Source organism: Trachemys scripta, chromosome 10 (assembly GCF_013100865.1).
Source record: "Trachemys scripta elegans isolate TJP31775 chromosome 10, CAS_Tse_1.0, whole genome shotgun sequence".
In the NCBI taxonomy this organism is placed as follows: Eukaryota; Metazoa; Chordata; order Testudines; family Emydidae; genus Trachemys; species Trachemys scripta.
This window is the reverse complement of record NC_048307.1, coordinates 62,906,902-62,920,460: the sequence shown is the minus strand read 5'-3', so window position 1 is coordinate 62,920,460 and position 13,559 is coordinate 62,906,902. Positions and strand designations below refer to the sequence as shown.

The window sequence follows — 13,559 nt, the reverse complement described above, 5'->3', positions numbered from 1 at the left end:
ATCCTGAAAGATGATCCTTTACTCTCACAGATCTTGGGAGACAGACCTGTCCTCGCTTACAGACAACCCCCCAACCTAAAGCAAATACTCACCAGCAACCACACATCACTGAACAAAACCACTAACCCAGGAACCTATCCTTGTAACAAACCCCGATGCCAACTCTGTCCACATATCTATTCAAGTGACATCATCATAGGACCTAATCACATCAGCCATACCATCAGGGGCTCGTTCACCTGCACATCTACCAATGTGATATATGCCATCATGTGCCAGCAATGCCCCTCTGCCATGTACATTGGCCAAACCGGACAGTCTCTACGCAAAAGAATTAATGGACACAAATCTGACATCAGGAATCAAAATACTCAAAAACCAGTGGGAGAACACTTTAACCTGTCTGGTCATTCAGTGACAGACCTGCGGGTGGCTATATTACAACAGAAAAACTTCAAAAACAGACTCCAAAGAGAGACTGCAGAGCTAGAATTGATATGCAAACTAGACACAATCAACTCCGGTTTGAATAAGGACTGGGAATGGCTGAGCCATTACAAACGTTGACTCTATCTCCCCTTGTAAGTACTCTCACACTTCTTATCACACTGTCTGTACTCGGCTAGCTTGATTATCACTTCAAAAGTTTTTTTTTTTTTTTTCTCTTAATTAATTGGCCTCTCAGAGTTGGTAAGACAACTCCCACCTGTTTATGCTCTCTGTATGTGTGTATATATATCTCCTCATTATATGTTCCATTCTATATGCATCCGAAGAAGTGGGCTGTAGTCCACGAAAGCTTATGCTCTAATAAATTTGTTAGTCTCTAAGGTGCCACAAGTACTCCTGTTCTTCTTTAAACAAAATCAGTAGTTGTGAGCCTCTCACTCATTTGGAAACCCATAAATGAATTTATATTTTCCTGTTTTCACCTTTGTTTTTGCTCTTTGTGAAAATCTTAATTAAAAAACAAACAGAGTAAGTACTCCATAGAGTATTTTGATTCCACCACCTTTATCACAAGTTGATTCCACAGTTTCATAGAAGGATCCAAATCCTACAATCATTCACTAACATGAATAACTGTGAGTAGTCCCAGTAACAAACATTGGCTTCAATAGGACTATTCATTTTAGTCGGCACTATGTATAGCAGTCACTCTCTGCAGGATCAACTTGCAATTTTCCTGAATCAGATTTTAATGTTTCACCTTTAACATTTTTAGCAAAGAGCAAATTTGGAAACTAAGTATTTTAGCATCACAAGCTTCATGTTCAGGATGCCAATTTTGATCCTAAAATGTAATTTTATATTCAAAATTAGGCTGCTTTGATCACGCTACAAGACTCAGATTAGTAACAAATTGTGTCAAAAAGAGACATTAAGATTACACAAATGACACTAAAGACTGACAACAAAAGCTGTAGGGGGAAAATGGACATTGTGAAGCTCTCTGTAGAGGGTTTCCTTGGAGAGAGGAAAAGGCAGCCAGCTTGCTCTTCAGTTCAGTGCTCCAGAAGTAGCAAACAAAACAACAGAGAAACATGATCTACATACAATCATCCGTTTGTAAAGTGAAATCCGATACGACTGATACTTCATGGGGTCATCTGCATATAACTCCTCATAAAACTGAAAAAATAGGTACAGATTTTTTTTTTCTCCTCCCTTTGAGACACTAATATTTCAGCAAACACTGTATAAACAAAGTCAGGTTAAAACAAGATTAAGAAGCTCATTTTTTTTGGTAGGCTAAGTTTTATGTCCTGCTGCTGTTGTTCCCTCCATCTGCCCATAGACAATGTTTGATTTAGATGAACTGACATGAGTAACAGCAGAAACAGATTCCTAAAGAATGAGTCTAAATGTGGCAAGTAATATTCCCTTCTTTGGCTGGGAAAAGAAAATTCCTCTGGGATGGAATGATGTGACTATGTGTTGTCTTGGGAGGCTAGAATCCATTGAGTAGCAAACTCTAAAAGGTAGCTAAATACCAAAATATAGGCCAAGTATCTGAAAGGAGGAGCTATACAGATGGAAAAGCTTTTATCATTTAATTTTTCCAGCTGGGTAAGGTTATTTCTGGGATAAATTAGTAAAAAGCCTTCAATCTTCCAAGACCAAAACTTACTTCCAAGACCACTATCTTCAGCCCATCACTTTCTGTCAAAACCTCAGACACTACAAATATAACCCAATGTTAAGAAGGGCTGTGATATACTGAAATGGGAAAGAACATCTCTCACTTTGTTTAGAATTGGGGACCACCGGTGTCAAAGCGCAGGTAGGAAAACTTCCTTTCTCCTTAAAAGCAATACAACTCAGCTTGCTATGTAAAGTACATTACAGGAGAAAGATTTTTGGGTAATGGGCGAGAATGTGCCAGCAATATTTCAGTCTGGGGCTCCCAGAGAAAATTCCCCTATTAATCTGTTATGAACCTTGTATGCCAGTAAGCATGTGCTTGAAGAGAAGAGGGTGACAGGCCGGAGAATCTGTTAATTTCTTCTTTCATTCATACAAAAATGCTGTCAAATAACCAAGGAGGGAGTTAACCCCATTTGGCCAAGAGACTTCCTGAAAATGTTTGTTCCTCCAACATAAACTGAATAAACAGAGTATAGTGCCTTGTTTGACCTATGTAATTTGAGATGGGGGGAATGAGGAAGATAAGAGACTTTATAAGGCACTTGGGAGTTTATCTTCCCCCAGAGTTTTTCTAAAAACACCTGACACTTTGTGTAATTTAGTGCATTCCAGGGCAAATACTTTGCAGAAGTTTACATATAAACTCCAGGGATAACAGTTTCCTATTAGGGATGATTTACAGTATCTAGAAAGGGGGAAGGGGGCATCGGATGTCAGATAATTAGCCCAATCCTCTTTTCAATTTGGTGGTGGAACTGTAACAGGAGATTTAGAATGCTACCTCCAGCATAGTGCTGGTAATGAAAATCATACCAGAGGAATTTCCGCATTCATATGATGGGCTGAAATGTTTATACCCCAACAGCATGAATTTTGTCATTTCATCTATTATAGTGTCACCCTACATGCAAAAATCTACGGCAAACATGCAATTAACCTTGGGAGTTTCCCACTTGAAAACTGGTGACAGTATATGTGTCTCTGTAACTCTCGCTACATCTCCTAGCATTTACATTGCAGTAGTATCTCCCTTACCAAGTTTTCATTAGTCAGCCGGGTGATCTCATGCTGTAGACTGGCCTCAATCCGGGCCTCCGGGGGCAGCTGCAGGTTCTGTGCTAAAAGCTGCTGCTGGCGGTTATTCTCCTCCTTCAAACTCTGAATCTCACCCCGGAGAGCTTCCAGCTCATTGTCGTGACTCTTTTTCTGGGACTGAAGCTGAGATTCTAGGAGCCTACAAAAACCCAGCAAGATCTGAGCGAGACACTTAGCATTTATATCCCAAACGCTCACCAGGCATCTAAAGCTTTAGCCACTGCGCAGATATTTAGCTCCTGACTTGCAAGGAAAAATGAAAAATGCAGAGTACTCTTTAAACCCTTCCATATGCCTTCTGATTGAATTATCAAACAGTCAAACAATGGGAGACAGCAAAGTAATGCTGATACTGCTTTGCATTTCCTCTGTGTTTGAGCAAGTACTATCCATTGGTAGTACTGAAAACATGCCATAACATGTAACCTATCTGTGAATCTCTTTTGTCTGGTGATGTTTCTACAAGGGCCAAGAACATTTTCCATGTTTAAATAGGTCAAATAAGATTTAGAAGATGCTTTATTTGTTTAAAATAGGGCCCATACGGTATTAACAGAGAAATCTTCTTCCAGGTTAACTCTTTTCAGTAAGAAACCAAACATTCAACTGCAAATGAACCCAAATCAGCCTGATTCGATATTTAAACACGCATTAAACAATTTAATAGAGGATTATTATGTGTGCTAGAAATGTGAGCTAGGGAATGGAGCACAGGATTAGGACCCAATAATTTAAGTTTTAATCCTGGCTCTACCTCTGACTCACTCTTTGATCTTGGACAAATCACTTATGTCTCAAATACTCCAAATGTGAAATGGGGAGAATACCTAGTTGCTTACTTCAAATGAGTGCTGTGTGAATTAATTTGTATTTGTAGGGCAGTATAAGGCTATGTCTACACTACGCACCACTGGCGGTGGCTGAAAGGCAGGTGCAATGTAGACGTACCCTATGACTCACTCTCTGGGGTGCGTACACACAGGAAATGGCATCAACAGTGACATTGGCACTATCAGAAACACTTTCAGGGTTTAAATATGAATAAGGCAGACAAGTTAACTAGTAGCTACATTGAACAAGCATGTGAACGCAAATAGTCATTTACCTTACAGAACTCTGCCTCTTGCTCTAACGCTTGTTGACTACATAGCGCCAGGACAAGAAACAAAAGATGCAAATTGACCACTCTCCATCCCTCTCTGCATTACATTCGCTATTCTAAGTTAGTGCTTAGCAGACTTACAAAAGAAGCTTAGGTTTAGGATTTGTTAGCATAAGGGAAGGAAAGACATTAGTTAATAGCATTCATTACAAAGTATCTGTTTGGTGGCTACTGCTTTGTAAGTGTATAGGGATTAAAAACCAATGCGAAACTAATGGGTTATCACAAATGGAAGACTATGGACATTCTAGGAAAATTTTGAAAGATGAACACATATTATGAATGAGTGACTGTATTCGCTTACAAGATGCTATGTGCACTTGGCCAATTAGATGCCCAACTAGCAGTTTGCGCACACATTTTCGGGTGTTGCAGTGACTGTACACACATTTTTGTATACCACCCTATCATTTGAAAATTTCTTTCTATCTTTGAAAGTTACATTTTGAATGGACACTTCTTTTAGCATTAGCCTCTCCAAGATGATTGTGTACAATTACTTATCCTCAGTCAAGATAAGAAAAATAACAAGAAAAACTTTAAAAGAAAATAAAAAGTACACAAAAGCTATTTAAACAATAGCATTAAAAATCAATTAAATCACTGTACTTCCTCAAACTGAAAAACAATAAGGCAAAACATTTCCAGATACAACATGAAGGTAGACAAGTAACATATAGTTACAAAGCCTCTTTCATTTCAGTTGTAGAACTGCTGGTATTTTATATTGTCCATTTCTGTCCAGTGTACACATTTTGTATTGGATCATATTTTCATTGTTACAGCCATCTTAAGTTTTTAATGGCATGCCTTGGTAGGTAGAAAGATTCACAGACCAGGCTTTGGGTAATTCTTCTACTCTTTTTAGAAAATGATAATGATCAATTATTTCTGAACTATTAGTGCATAAAAAACATTGCAGCTAAAGCAATTCCACAGCAGGAGGCACAGTTAGTAAGAAGAGAGAATGCAAAATGAAGAAAACCCCATTCTGGTAACCTGTTGGTTTGTTTTAACCCTTCATAAACCAGCCATAGTTCTCCATCCTCATTCAGCATATGATAGTCCTGAAGAGATTGTCTTCCAAGCAAAATGTTTAAAAAATGAAAAACACAAAAGGGATACATGATGATGGTGAGAGGATACATTAACAAGGGAAGAAAATGTTAAAATTACAGTTATGAAAGGGAGATGTGATACACAACACTTTAATCTATACAGCTCTAAAGCTACTTAGTAAAACATTGATAAACTTGATTGCACATAGTTTCACTACCTGAGCAATTCTGTTCTGAATGTTAAAGAACACAGTGTCGCTTACCGCATTTCATACTATTACACAACATGCGTAATTATAAATTGCTATGACAATTGCTAGTGAAATGTTACCAAAGACAAGAGGAATGGCACACACACAAAAGAGGGGTATCATACAAAGGTAATTTTAGCACCAGCGTCAATTACAAGCATGGATGATGGAAACCCCAGGAAGCTTGATTTTGCATTTATATATTAGTATTTAGAATATTAATTTGAATTTTGCAAATAGCAGTCTTACCCATCAAAATAATGAAACCCCAAATACAAATGCATTTAGGGAATTTAGTCTCATCTTGATGCAACTCGAAGTATGGTACAACATAAGTGAGGCAGAAATGGGTTCAAAGTTATTATGATAAGCAAAATAAATACAAAACATACCTGTTTGTTTCCTTTAGCCCAATATATGCCTGTGCTATTTCTCCTTTGTCTTTCATCTTCTGTACATCCTCCAAGAGGATTGTAGAATCTGTCATAGTATTCTGTGGGGAAAAAATAGTTCCAGGGTACGGTTTAACACTTCCAGATTAATGAAGGGCTAGATTTTGCCACCTTTAGTAAAGTTGAATAGCACCTTACTCCTTGTGTAACCCCCACTGAAATGAACAGTTCTGCTTGGGAGAGAAAGGGTAACAGAATCTGGTACATAGTCTCTACCTGCCATACATACAAACTATCTTTTAAAATGTGCCCCTCACAACACACTGAAATATCTCTATCTCTATCTCCCAAGTGTGTGTGTGTGCCTATACCTCCCTTTCCTCATCTGCTCACCATCTAAAAGGAACAACATAAACTCATGAAACAGTGAATTCACATTTTAGTTTAAATTCTTGTGAACTGTCATCTTATAATTTTTTTAATATAAGCAGCATAATTTTCAAAAGATGTGTTCAATTCACAAATACATTTTATTGCTGTTTATGATTCATAAATGGTAACATTAATTGTGTCATATTTGGAACTTTGCAAATAATTTCCATTTCCACCTTTACACATTTGTAAAGGTTATTTTGGAAAGTCTGCAAGTAAAAGATCATCATCACCTGATTTGTTCAACTCAGAGTTCAATGTACATAGTTCACGTTTTGCTGCTGGATTTTTTCTTTTTCTTCACTTAAGCTCAGTACGATTTTTATCTGATTTCTCCAATTGCATATGCCAAGTTGTTTTTAACCTTATGTCATTTTATGTGGATGATAATGTAGTGAAGCCGCATGACTTTAACGGATACCAGAAACTAAAGCCTGACATTTCTGTTTCACTCTCACAATTAAGTCCCACTTCTCTGAGCAAGACTATTACTAAGTATTTAAGACTTAGCCTGCACAGAAGATATTTGCACCATAGGTCTGTACACTCAGAATGCAGTTTTGCAAGATTTGCACCTTATAGTATGAGAAGTGACAAAGAACATGATCTCCCCACAGTTATTGTCAGCTTCCTTGTTAGCCTACAGTAACCTTTTCCAACTGCAAAACCATAAATGTAAGAAATTATTCTACATTTTTTAATTAAAACTGCTATAATTCTGTCTGCTAACCCAATTAAGCTTCAACATGCATATTCTGATCTTTGTGTTGATGAAATAAATACTATTTACTCTCAGATCTCCAGGGTTGCCATGAATGGTATAGTTGTAGTAATAGCTGAATGAAAGGCCTTCATTACAAACAAAATGTATGGAATAAAACTATGTTCTTCTCAGCTCTGTGCGTTGTACCTCTCACCTAAAACTTCTAATCCAATAACTTTTAGCCTTTCCCGCCAAACATTTTTAGATTGTAGTGCTCTGGATTAAGTCATGTGTATGTTATCTTTGACACATTACAACACTAAAAATCAATGCAATTTTTCACATCACAGACTTTTATGTGTGATTTACAGTTACATAATTGTAATATTACCATCTCTAAAGAGGGATCTGATTCCCAATTTCCCCTGGAACTGTGCTGCTCTTACTCCCCAAACATGTCCGATAAAATACATTAATTCAACTGACTGCATAAATTTCAGGATTTTTTAATTCAATCTTTAAATTACCATAAACTACCAGTATCACCTTAGCTCTAAATTGTTAATATGCTTGTTTTAAAGAACTTGCAGATTAATTTTTTTCTTATTCCCTTAGGGGAAACGAGAAAGATCTCTTCAATTACTGCAAAGGTGAACACTAAACTTCAAACACATCAAATTATTTGTGAACTACTGACGTGACAACTCAAACATGTTTCATATTTGATGGTGTTTTTAGCCTGTAAGAAATCTGGTTTACAGCAGTGAAAAAACGTTTACCTTATCCTCCTGGCAATCAAATCGGCAAGCAAGAGGGAAGAGAAACAATTAATCAGCAAATTCTGTTCCTGCCATAGCTGTCCAAACTAACAATCAAAAATTATCTGCAAACCTATCATTGTCCATTCCATTGGTCAGCTTTTTATTTCCCTTGTACTCCTACAGGTGTGAAAACAACACCTGCATCTTGTTAGGAACAATTTATTCTAGAATTTATTTATAATATTTAAAATATTCCAGTAACAGGTTTTGTTCCCTTTATAACTAATTATGTTAAAAGTTAAGACATGCACAGCCACATGTATCACAGACTTTCAATATATTTAAAAACATCTCTGTACAGTAGCAGGGGAAAATGGTAACACCCACACTCAGTTCCTGGTGGGTTTACCAAGCTCTGGATGGTTCACTCCTCCAATCCAATTACCATATCTACCTGTTTGGTGTTATCTGCAAAGTCCTAATGTTTTTAGATTAAAGAGCTATTACTTTCAAGTTGAGTCCTGCTTTTGAAACTGTGAAAGATCCTAAATATCTCATCATCAGAACTACAGTTTTATTCTCCTTGAAGATATGTACTGAAGGGGACTTTGATGGTACCTATTGCTCTTGATAAGATAACATGACAACTTAACCATTCAGCTGGAATATGCACAACATTGTAAATTATCCTTTTGACCCTTTATTGCAACTTGGAAACAAAGAAAGATGATCATTTATGCCCAGAGTTAGATCTGGAGGAAACATTTCCTGCTACCTCCTACTGAACTATGAGCTGGGGGAATATAGAAGGATTTCTGGGAACTGTAGTAAGTTTGCCAACTGACCTAAATATTCATAAGGGGCTTGTGCCACTCATGCTGAATCACACCAACAAGCAGTTGACAGTGATTTTTGCATTGCTAGCAGAGTAACTAATTTAAATGATGGGGGTGCTCTGAGTTTTCTGCAACAGAAATACTGCACAATTCCAATCAATGCTCTTCAATTATTTTTGCTGCCAGCTTCTAAATACGGCCAGGCTTTAACACTTTGTCTGAATTAAGCATGCACCTAGCAGTCAAGGGAAAGAAATATTGTTGGCAGTTAAACAAAGGTACACTCTTTGTCAATTTCTCACGTAAATAATCATCTTCTGAATATCTTGACCAAATGTCAATATATCAGCCCTGGTCTAACTAGAGAGATATATTAAGGAAAACGGTTGGCTTGCAGGCCAGAAATCAGCCTAGTTAATGGAATCTTCCACTTTGGTGTATTCTAATTTTGTGTTCTTATAACAATCCCTGCTCATCCCTAAAAAGGTTTAAAGGACCATGTGTAGATTGGGGAGGGAAACTGGTTTGGCTCATATAAGAAAATCATCACAACACTCCTAGGTAAAAAGTAGTAGCTTAATGCTGCAATTTAACTTTACTTCTCAGGACATCCGCAGGCTATTACTTACCTTGGGTTGAATAGCCTCCTTCTGACTCACCAGCTGAGACCTCAGGATGAGGACTTCTTCTTTGCGTACATCTAGTTCCTCACTTACTGAGGTCAGCTGATCCAGGAGAACTCTATAGGCAGGGGCACCAGGAGCCGTCACCACTGGAGAGCTCTTCTCCAAAAGAGCCTTCTGCAGCTCATTCAGCTCATTCTTCAGCTTCTTGTTCTCAGATTCAAGTTCTTGACGCTGCAAAGAAAAAGGACATCCCCATCACTTAGCAGAACCCCTTCTACTCCTCCACAACTGTTACATAGAATTACGACCCACAGGACAGAAGTGTTAAAATCTCTCCTTTTCTCCTGATCTCTTAGCCATAGGGAACAGTGCCTAGAAGGATTTCACTAATTGGTCTACCCTTTGTCTGAAGTACAAAACCAGAAACACCCCCCGCGCTGGCCCCCATAAAGGCTCAACTGAAAAATGTCCATTAATCTCTTCCTCCTCTCCTCTTCTCTTGACACAAAATTTTTAAAGAATTTCTATTAGACCCAAGCCAGCTTGTGCCTAGCAGGGATATCAAGATTCTGCACTGTGGTACTGGGACATGTCCGCCTGTTTGGTATGGCCCACCATATGCAACAATATCAGCAAAGCCATATGCTAGGTTCATTGGTGTATCTATTATACAAAGCAACCTTAAACCCAGTTTAACCAGCTGCAGGGAAGTCCCGTGTGTAAGGAGCAATTCCAGTAGTGTAGCCCCCTGCCATGCCTTCCTACAGCTCACAGTGAACAATTATGCAATAAAATGTCGATTGAGGAGGTTCTTCCTGATTCCTTCTCCAGTTGACTTACATCCTGAAGCAGGAAAGATATTACTTACTATCCTAGCTAGTGTAATTGGCGATAACATTCTTACTAATCCTTTAAATACCAGAAGCCTCCTATCCAGAATTACCTTAAGTGACTCATACTCTAGTTCTGCGCCTCTCACTGGGGGCCTTTCCTCCTCCTCCTAGGAAAGAACACAGACAAAAGTAAAAATAAATTCCATCCTTCATCTGTTACTAACAGGAGTCAAGGCAGAAAAATGAAAATGTGCATTTTACTGTCATGATGGGAGTTAAAGCTATCCTTCCTGGGAAACTGAATACAGAGTATTTAGCCCTATACCTCTGAGCATTTTGTGTGGCATGTTTACATTGCCTTGTTTCATTTACTTATTGTGCTTATCATAGATAAATAAAATCAGGTGCAAATCGGTAAAGTTATTTGAATAGGGACAGAGAAGATCTACTCTAAATACTAAATGCAAAGAGGCTCAAGAAATCCATCAACAGAAGGGAAATGAGAAACAGTTGCCAAAAAAAGTATTTCAAGAATATAAATCAGAGGCAAGCCTAAAAAAATCCCCCAGATCTGAACAATCGTTATCTTCGAATCTGGATTCAGATCCAAACTCTTTGGCTTGATTCTTCCTGTAAGGTAAATACTGAAGAGAACAAGGAATTGTTTAAGTAGAGTGTTAAATGTTAGAGCGCTTAATATAAGTGTAACGATTTTCAAAGGCACCGATTACCCTCAGCTCCCATTGAGTTTAATAGTGGGTTCCTTAGCAACTTTGGAAAAAAAAAACAAATCAGCCCAGAAAAAAAGCTCGAAAGCTTGTCTCTCTCACCAAAAGTAGTTGGTCCAATAAAAGATATTACCTCACCCTTGTCCTTCTAAGATCCGCCCACTTATTTTAAATGCCACAACATGGATTTAGGAGCTTGATTTTAGGTACTCAGGCTTGTAACTTTTGGCCAAACAAAGTAAGTACTAATGGAACAGATGGTTTTATAGAAACCATTCAGCAGGCCAAATTGTCTATATGTTACTAAGGTGGGAACAACGCAAGGTCCTCATGTGACTGGCTAGATGCACTCTACCCTGGTCTTGGTGCGGAGAGCCTGTTCCTCCTTCCTGTCCAGTTCATCCTGCAAGGATTGCTTTTCCTGCTCCAGCTCTGTAACCCGTTTCTGCAGTTTGAGGAACAGAGACATGTCCAGCGGCGCCTTTTTCTCACTTGGCTCCTGCTTGAGGAAGAACACAGCGGAGTCAAGAAGGGTCACCATTCCATGTCAGGAGCAAAGGGTATTGTGAGAAGAGAGGGGAGAAAGACTGGGGAAACAGGATGATTGGGAGCATATACATGTTACTTGATTCTGAGAGCTGCATATTGGCATCCAAAATGGTTCACTAACCTTCAAAAGATTATTTTAAAAGGAATTGACTAGTATAAAAGGTATCTAGCCTAGAGCTTTAAAGGCAGAAAAAACTAGATGCTAACTCTAAGGCATAAAGTCTAATTAATCATACCTCTTTTTCTTACTTGTTTGGAGGGGAGAAGGGAGAAAAGAAATAAGTTTGTGGTTAGATTCACTATGAAACAAACTAACTACAGGCAAACTTTTCCTAATTTTTTAAACTATTATTGTTAGGTTCTTTAGTTAAAAGCAAAGTATTACATAATTTCTTTATTTGGACCCACCATTAAATAATCCAATAAACTGGGGTGTGACATATAAAATGACGAGAAGGAAGTGATTTGGGTACATTCAAAAGTTTCCTGCCCTTTTTCTTGTACTACTGTAGCTGCACTGTATATTCTTGGATTAATCAACTAGTCTTCTTTTGGTATCTTGGTGTAAAGGTCATCATTTGTAATTCAAAGTTGTAATGGAACTTGTTGGAGGCAAATATTTTATAGCTTATCATGTTTTAATGAAGACTAAGCAGTTACTGTGGAGTGCACCCTAATCCTTTAAAGCCTAGAAAGGATATTAGAAAAGATACAACTATGCATGTATAAGGCAAACAAAGCATTTATAACATTTTAGTATATAATGGTCACAAACTACAAAAACCTCCAGATACCCTCAATTTCTGCAGAATTTGTGTTTAAATTTGGGGTTCTGGCTTGAAATTATCTCAACTTTTTTGGATGCTGTTTATTATTGTTAACCTTTATGTTTAATGGTGCTTTCATTTTTAATAGGTTAAATTAATGGAGATCTAATCTCTCTATCTGCTGAAGCATGTACACAGTCCTGTGTGGGTTACTGTATTCATTAAGATTCAAAAGAACAAAATTCCTGTGAAGCATGATTTTGGAAAAAAATAAAAAAGCAGTTAAATAAGGCTGCCAGCCAATGTGAGAAAAAACATTTGGATCTCATGAGAAATGCTATTACATGCCACTACACGAGACAGCTTCCATCTATCCATAAAGATGGGCCCGTGTCCTGCTAAGTCAATTACCCCATGAAATGATGGGGTCTAAATTAGCTGTTACCACTAAAGAAAGAGATCCTGGAGTCATTGTGGATAGTTCTCTGAAGACATCTGCTCAATGTGCAACAACAGTCAAAAGAGCTAACAAAAAGTTAGGAACCATTTGGAAAGGGATAGATAGTAAAACAGAAAATATCATGCCACTATATAAATCCATGGTACGTCCACGTCTTGAATACTGCGTGCAGTTCTGGGCACCCATATATCCATATATCCAAAAAGATATATTAAAAGTGGAAAAGGTGCAGAAATGGACAACAAATGATTAGGGGTCTGGAGCAGCTTCAATATGAGGAGAGATTAAAAAGACTGGGGCTCTTCAGCTTAGAAAAGAGATGACTAAGGGGAGGGAGGGGGGATATGATAGAGGTCTATAAAATCAGACCTGTGTGGAGAAAGTGCATAGGGAAGTGTTATTTACCCCTTCACAGAACACAAGAACCAGGGGTCACCCAATGAAATAAATAGGCAGCAGCTTTAAAACAAACAAAAGGAAGTACTTCTTCACAGAAGGCACAGTTAACCTGTGGAACTCATTACCAGGGGATATTATTGTGAAGGCCAAAAGTATAACTGGGTTCAAAAAAAAGAATTAGATAAGTTCATGGAGAATAGGTCCATCAATCGCTATTAGCCAAGATGGTCCGGGACGCAACCCCATTCTCTGGGTGGCCCTAAACCTCCAACTGCCAGAAGCTGGAACTGGATGACAGGGGATGGATCACTCAATAATTGCCCGGTTCTGTTCACTTATTTTGAAGCATCCTGTATTGG

At 38.1% G+C, this 13,559-nt stretch overlaps 1 protein-coding gene and 1 long non-coding RNA gene across 11 annotated transcripts in view; one reads left to right on the top strand and one right to left on the bottom strand.

Annotated features, from left to right (window-relative positions):
• Positions 1-13,559, bottom strand: part of MYO5A (myosin VA) — a 181,298-nt gene that overhangs the window by 24,449 nt on the left and 143,290 nt on the right. Inside the window, exons 27-33 of one of the 6 annotated variants that reach the window (XM_034782889.1) lie at positions 11,381-11,524; positions 10,408-10,464; positions 9,468-9,695; positions 8,021-8,029; positions 6,107-6,207; positions 3,184-3,382; positions 1,558-1,632 (exon numbers count right to left, since the gene is read on the bottom strand). In XM_034782889.1, coding sequence (XP_034638780.1) covers positions 1,558-1,632; positions 3,184-3,382; positions 6,107-6,207; positions 8,021-8,029; positions 9,468-9,695; positions 10,408-10,464; positions 11,381-11,524 — 813 coding nt within the window. Of the gene's footprint in view, positions 1-1,557; positions 1,633-3,183; positions 3,383-6,106; positions 6,208-8,020; positions 8,030-9,467; positions 9,696-10,407; positions 10,465-11,380; positions 11,528-13,559 lie in introns of all 6 variants that reach the window. The other 5 variants (XM_034782891.1, XM_034782890.1, XM_034782893.1 and 2 more) reach the window with 5 other exon arrangements.
• Positions 1-13,559, top strand: part of LOC117883540 — a 58,598-nt gene that overhangs the window by 28,837 nt on the left and 16,202 nt on the right. The window contains exon 4 of one of the 5 annotated variants that reach the window (XR_004647315.1): positions 7,857-8,177. The exons of the other annotated variants lie outside the window; for them this stretch is intronic. This is a non-coding gene — a long non-coding RNA (uncharacterized LOC117883540). Of the gene's footprint in view, positions 1-7,856; positions 8,178-13,559 lie in introns of those variants that run through there. 5 annotated transcript variants of the gene reach the window in all.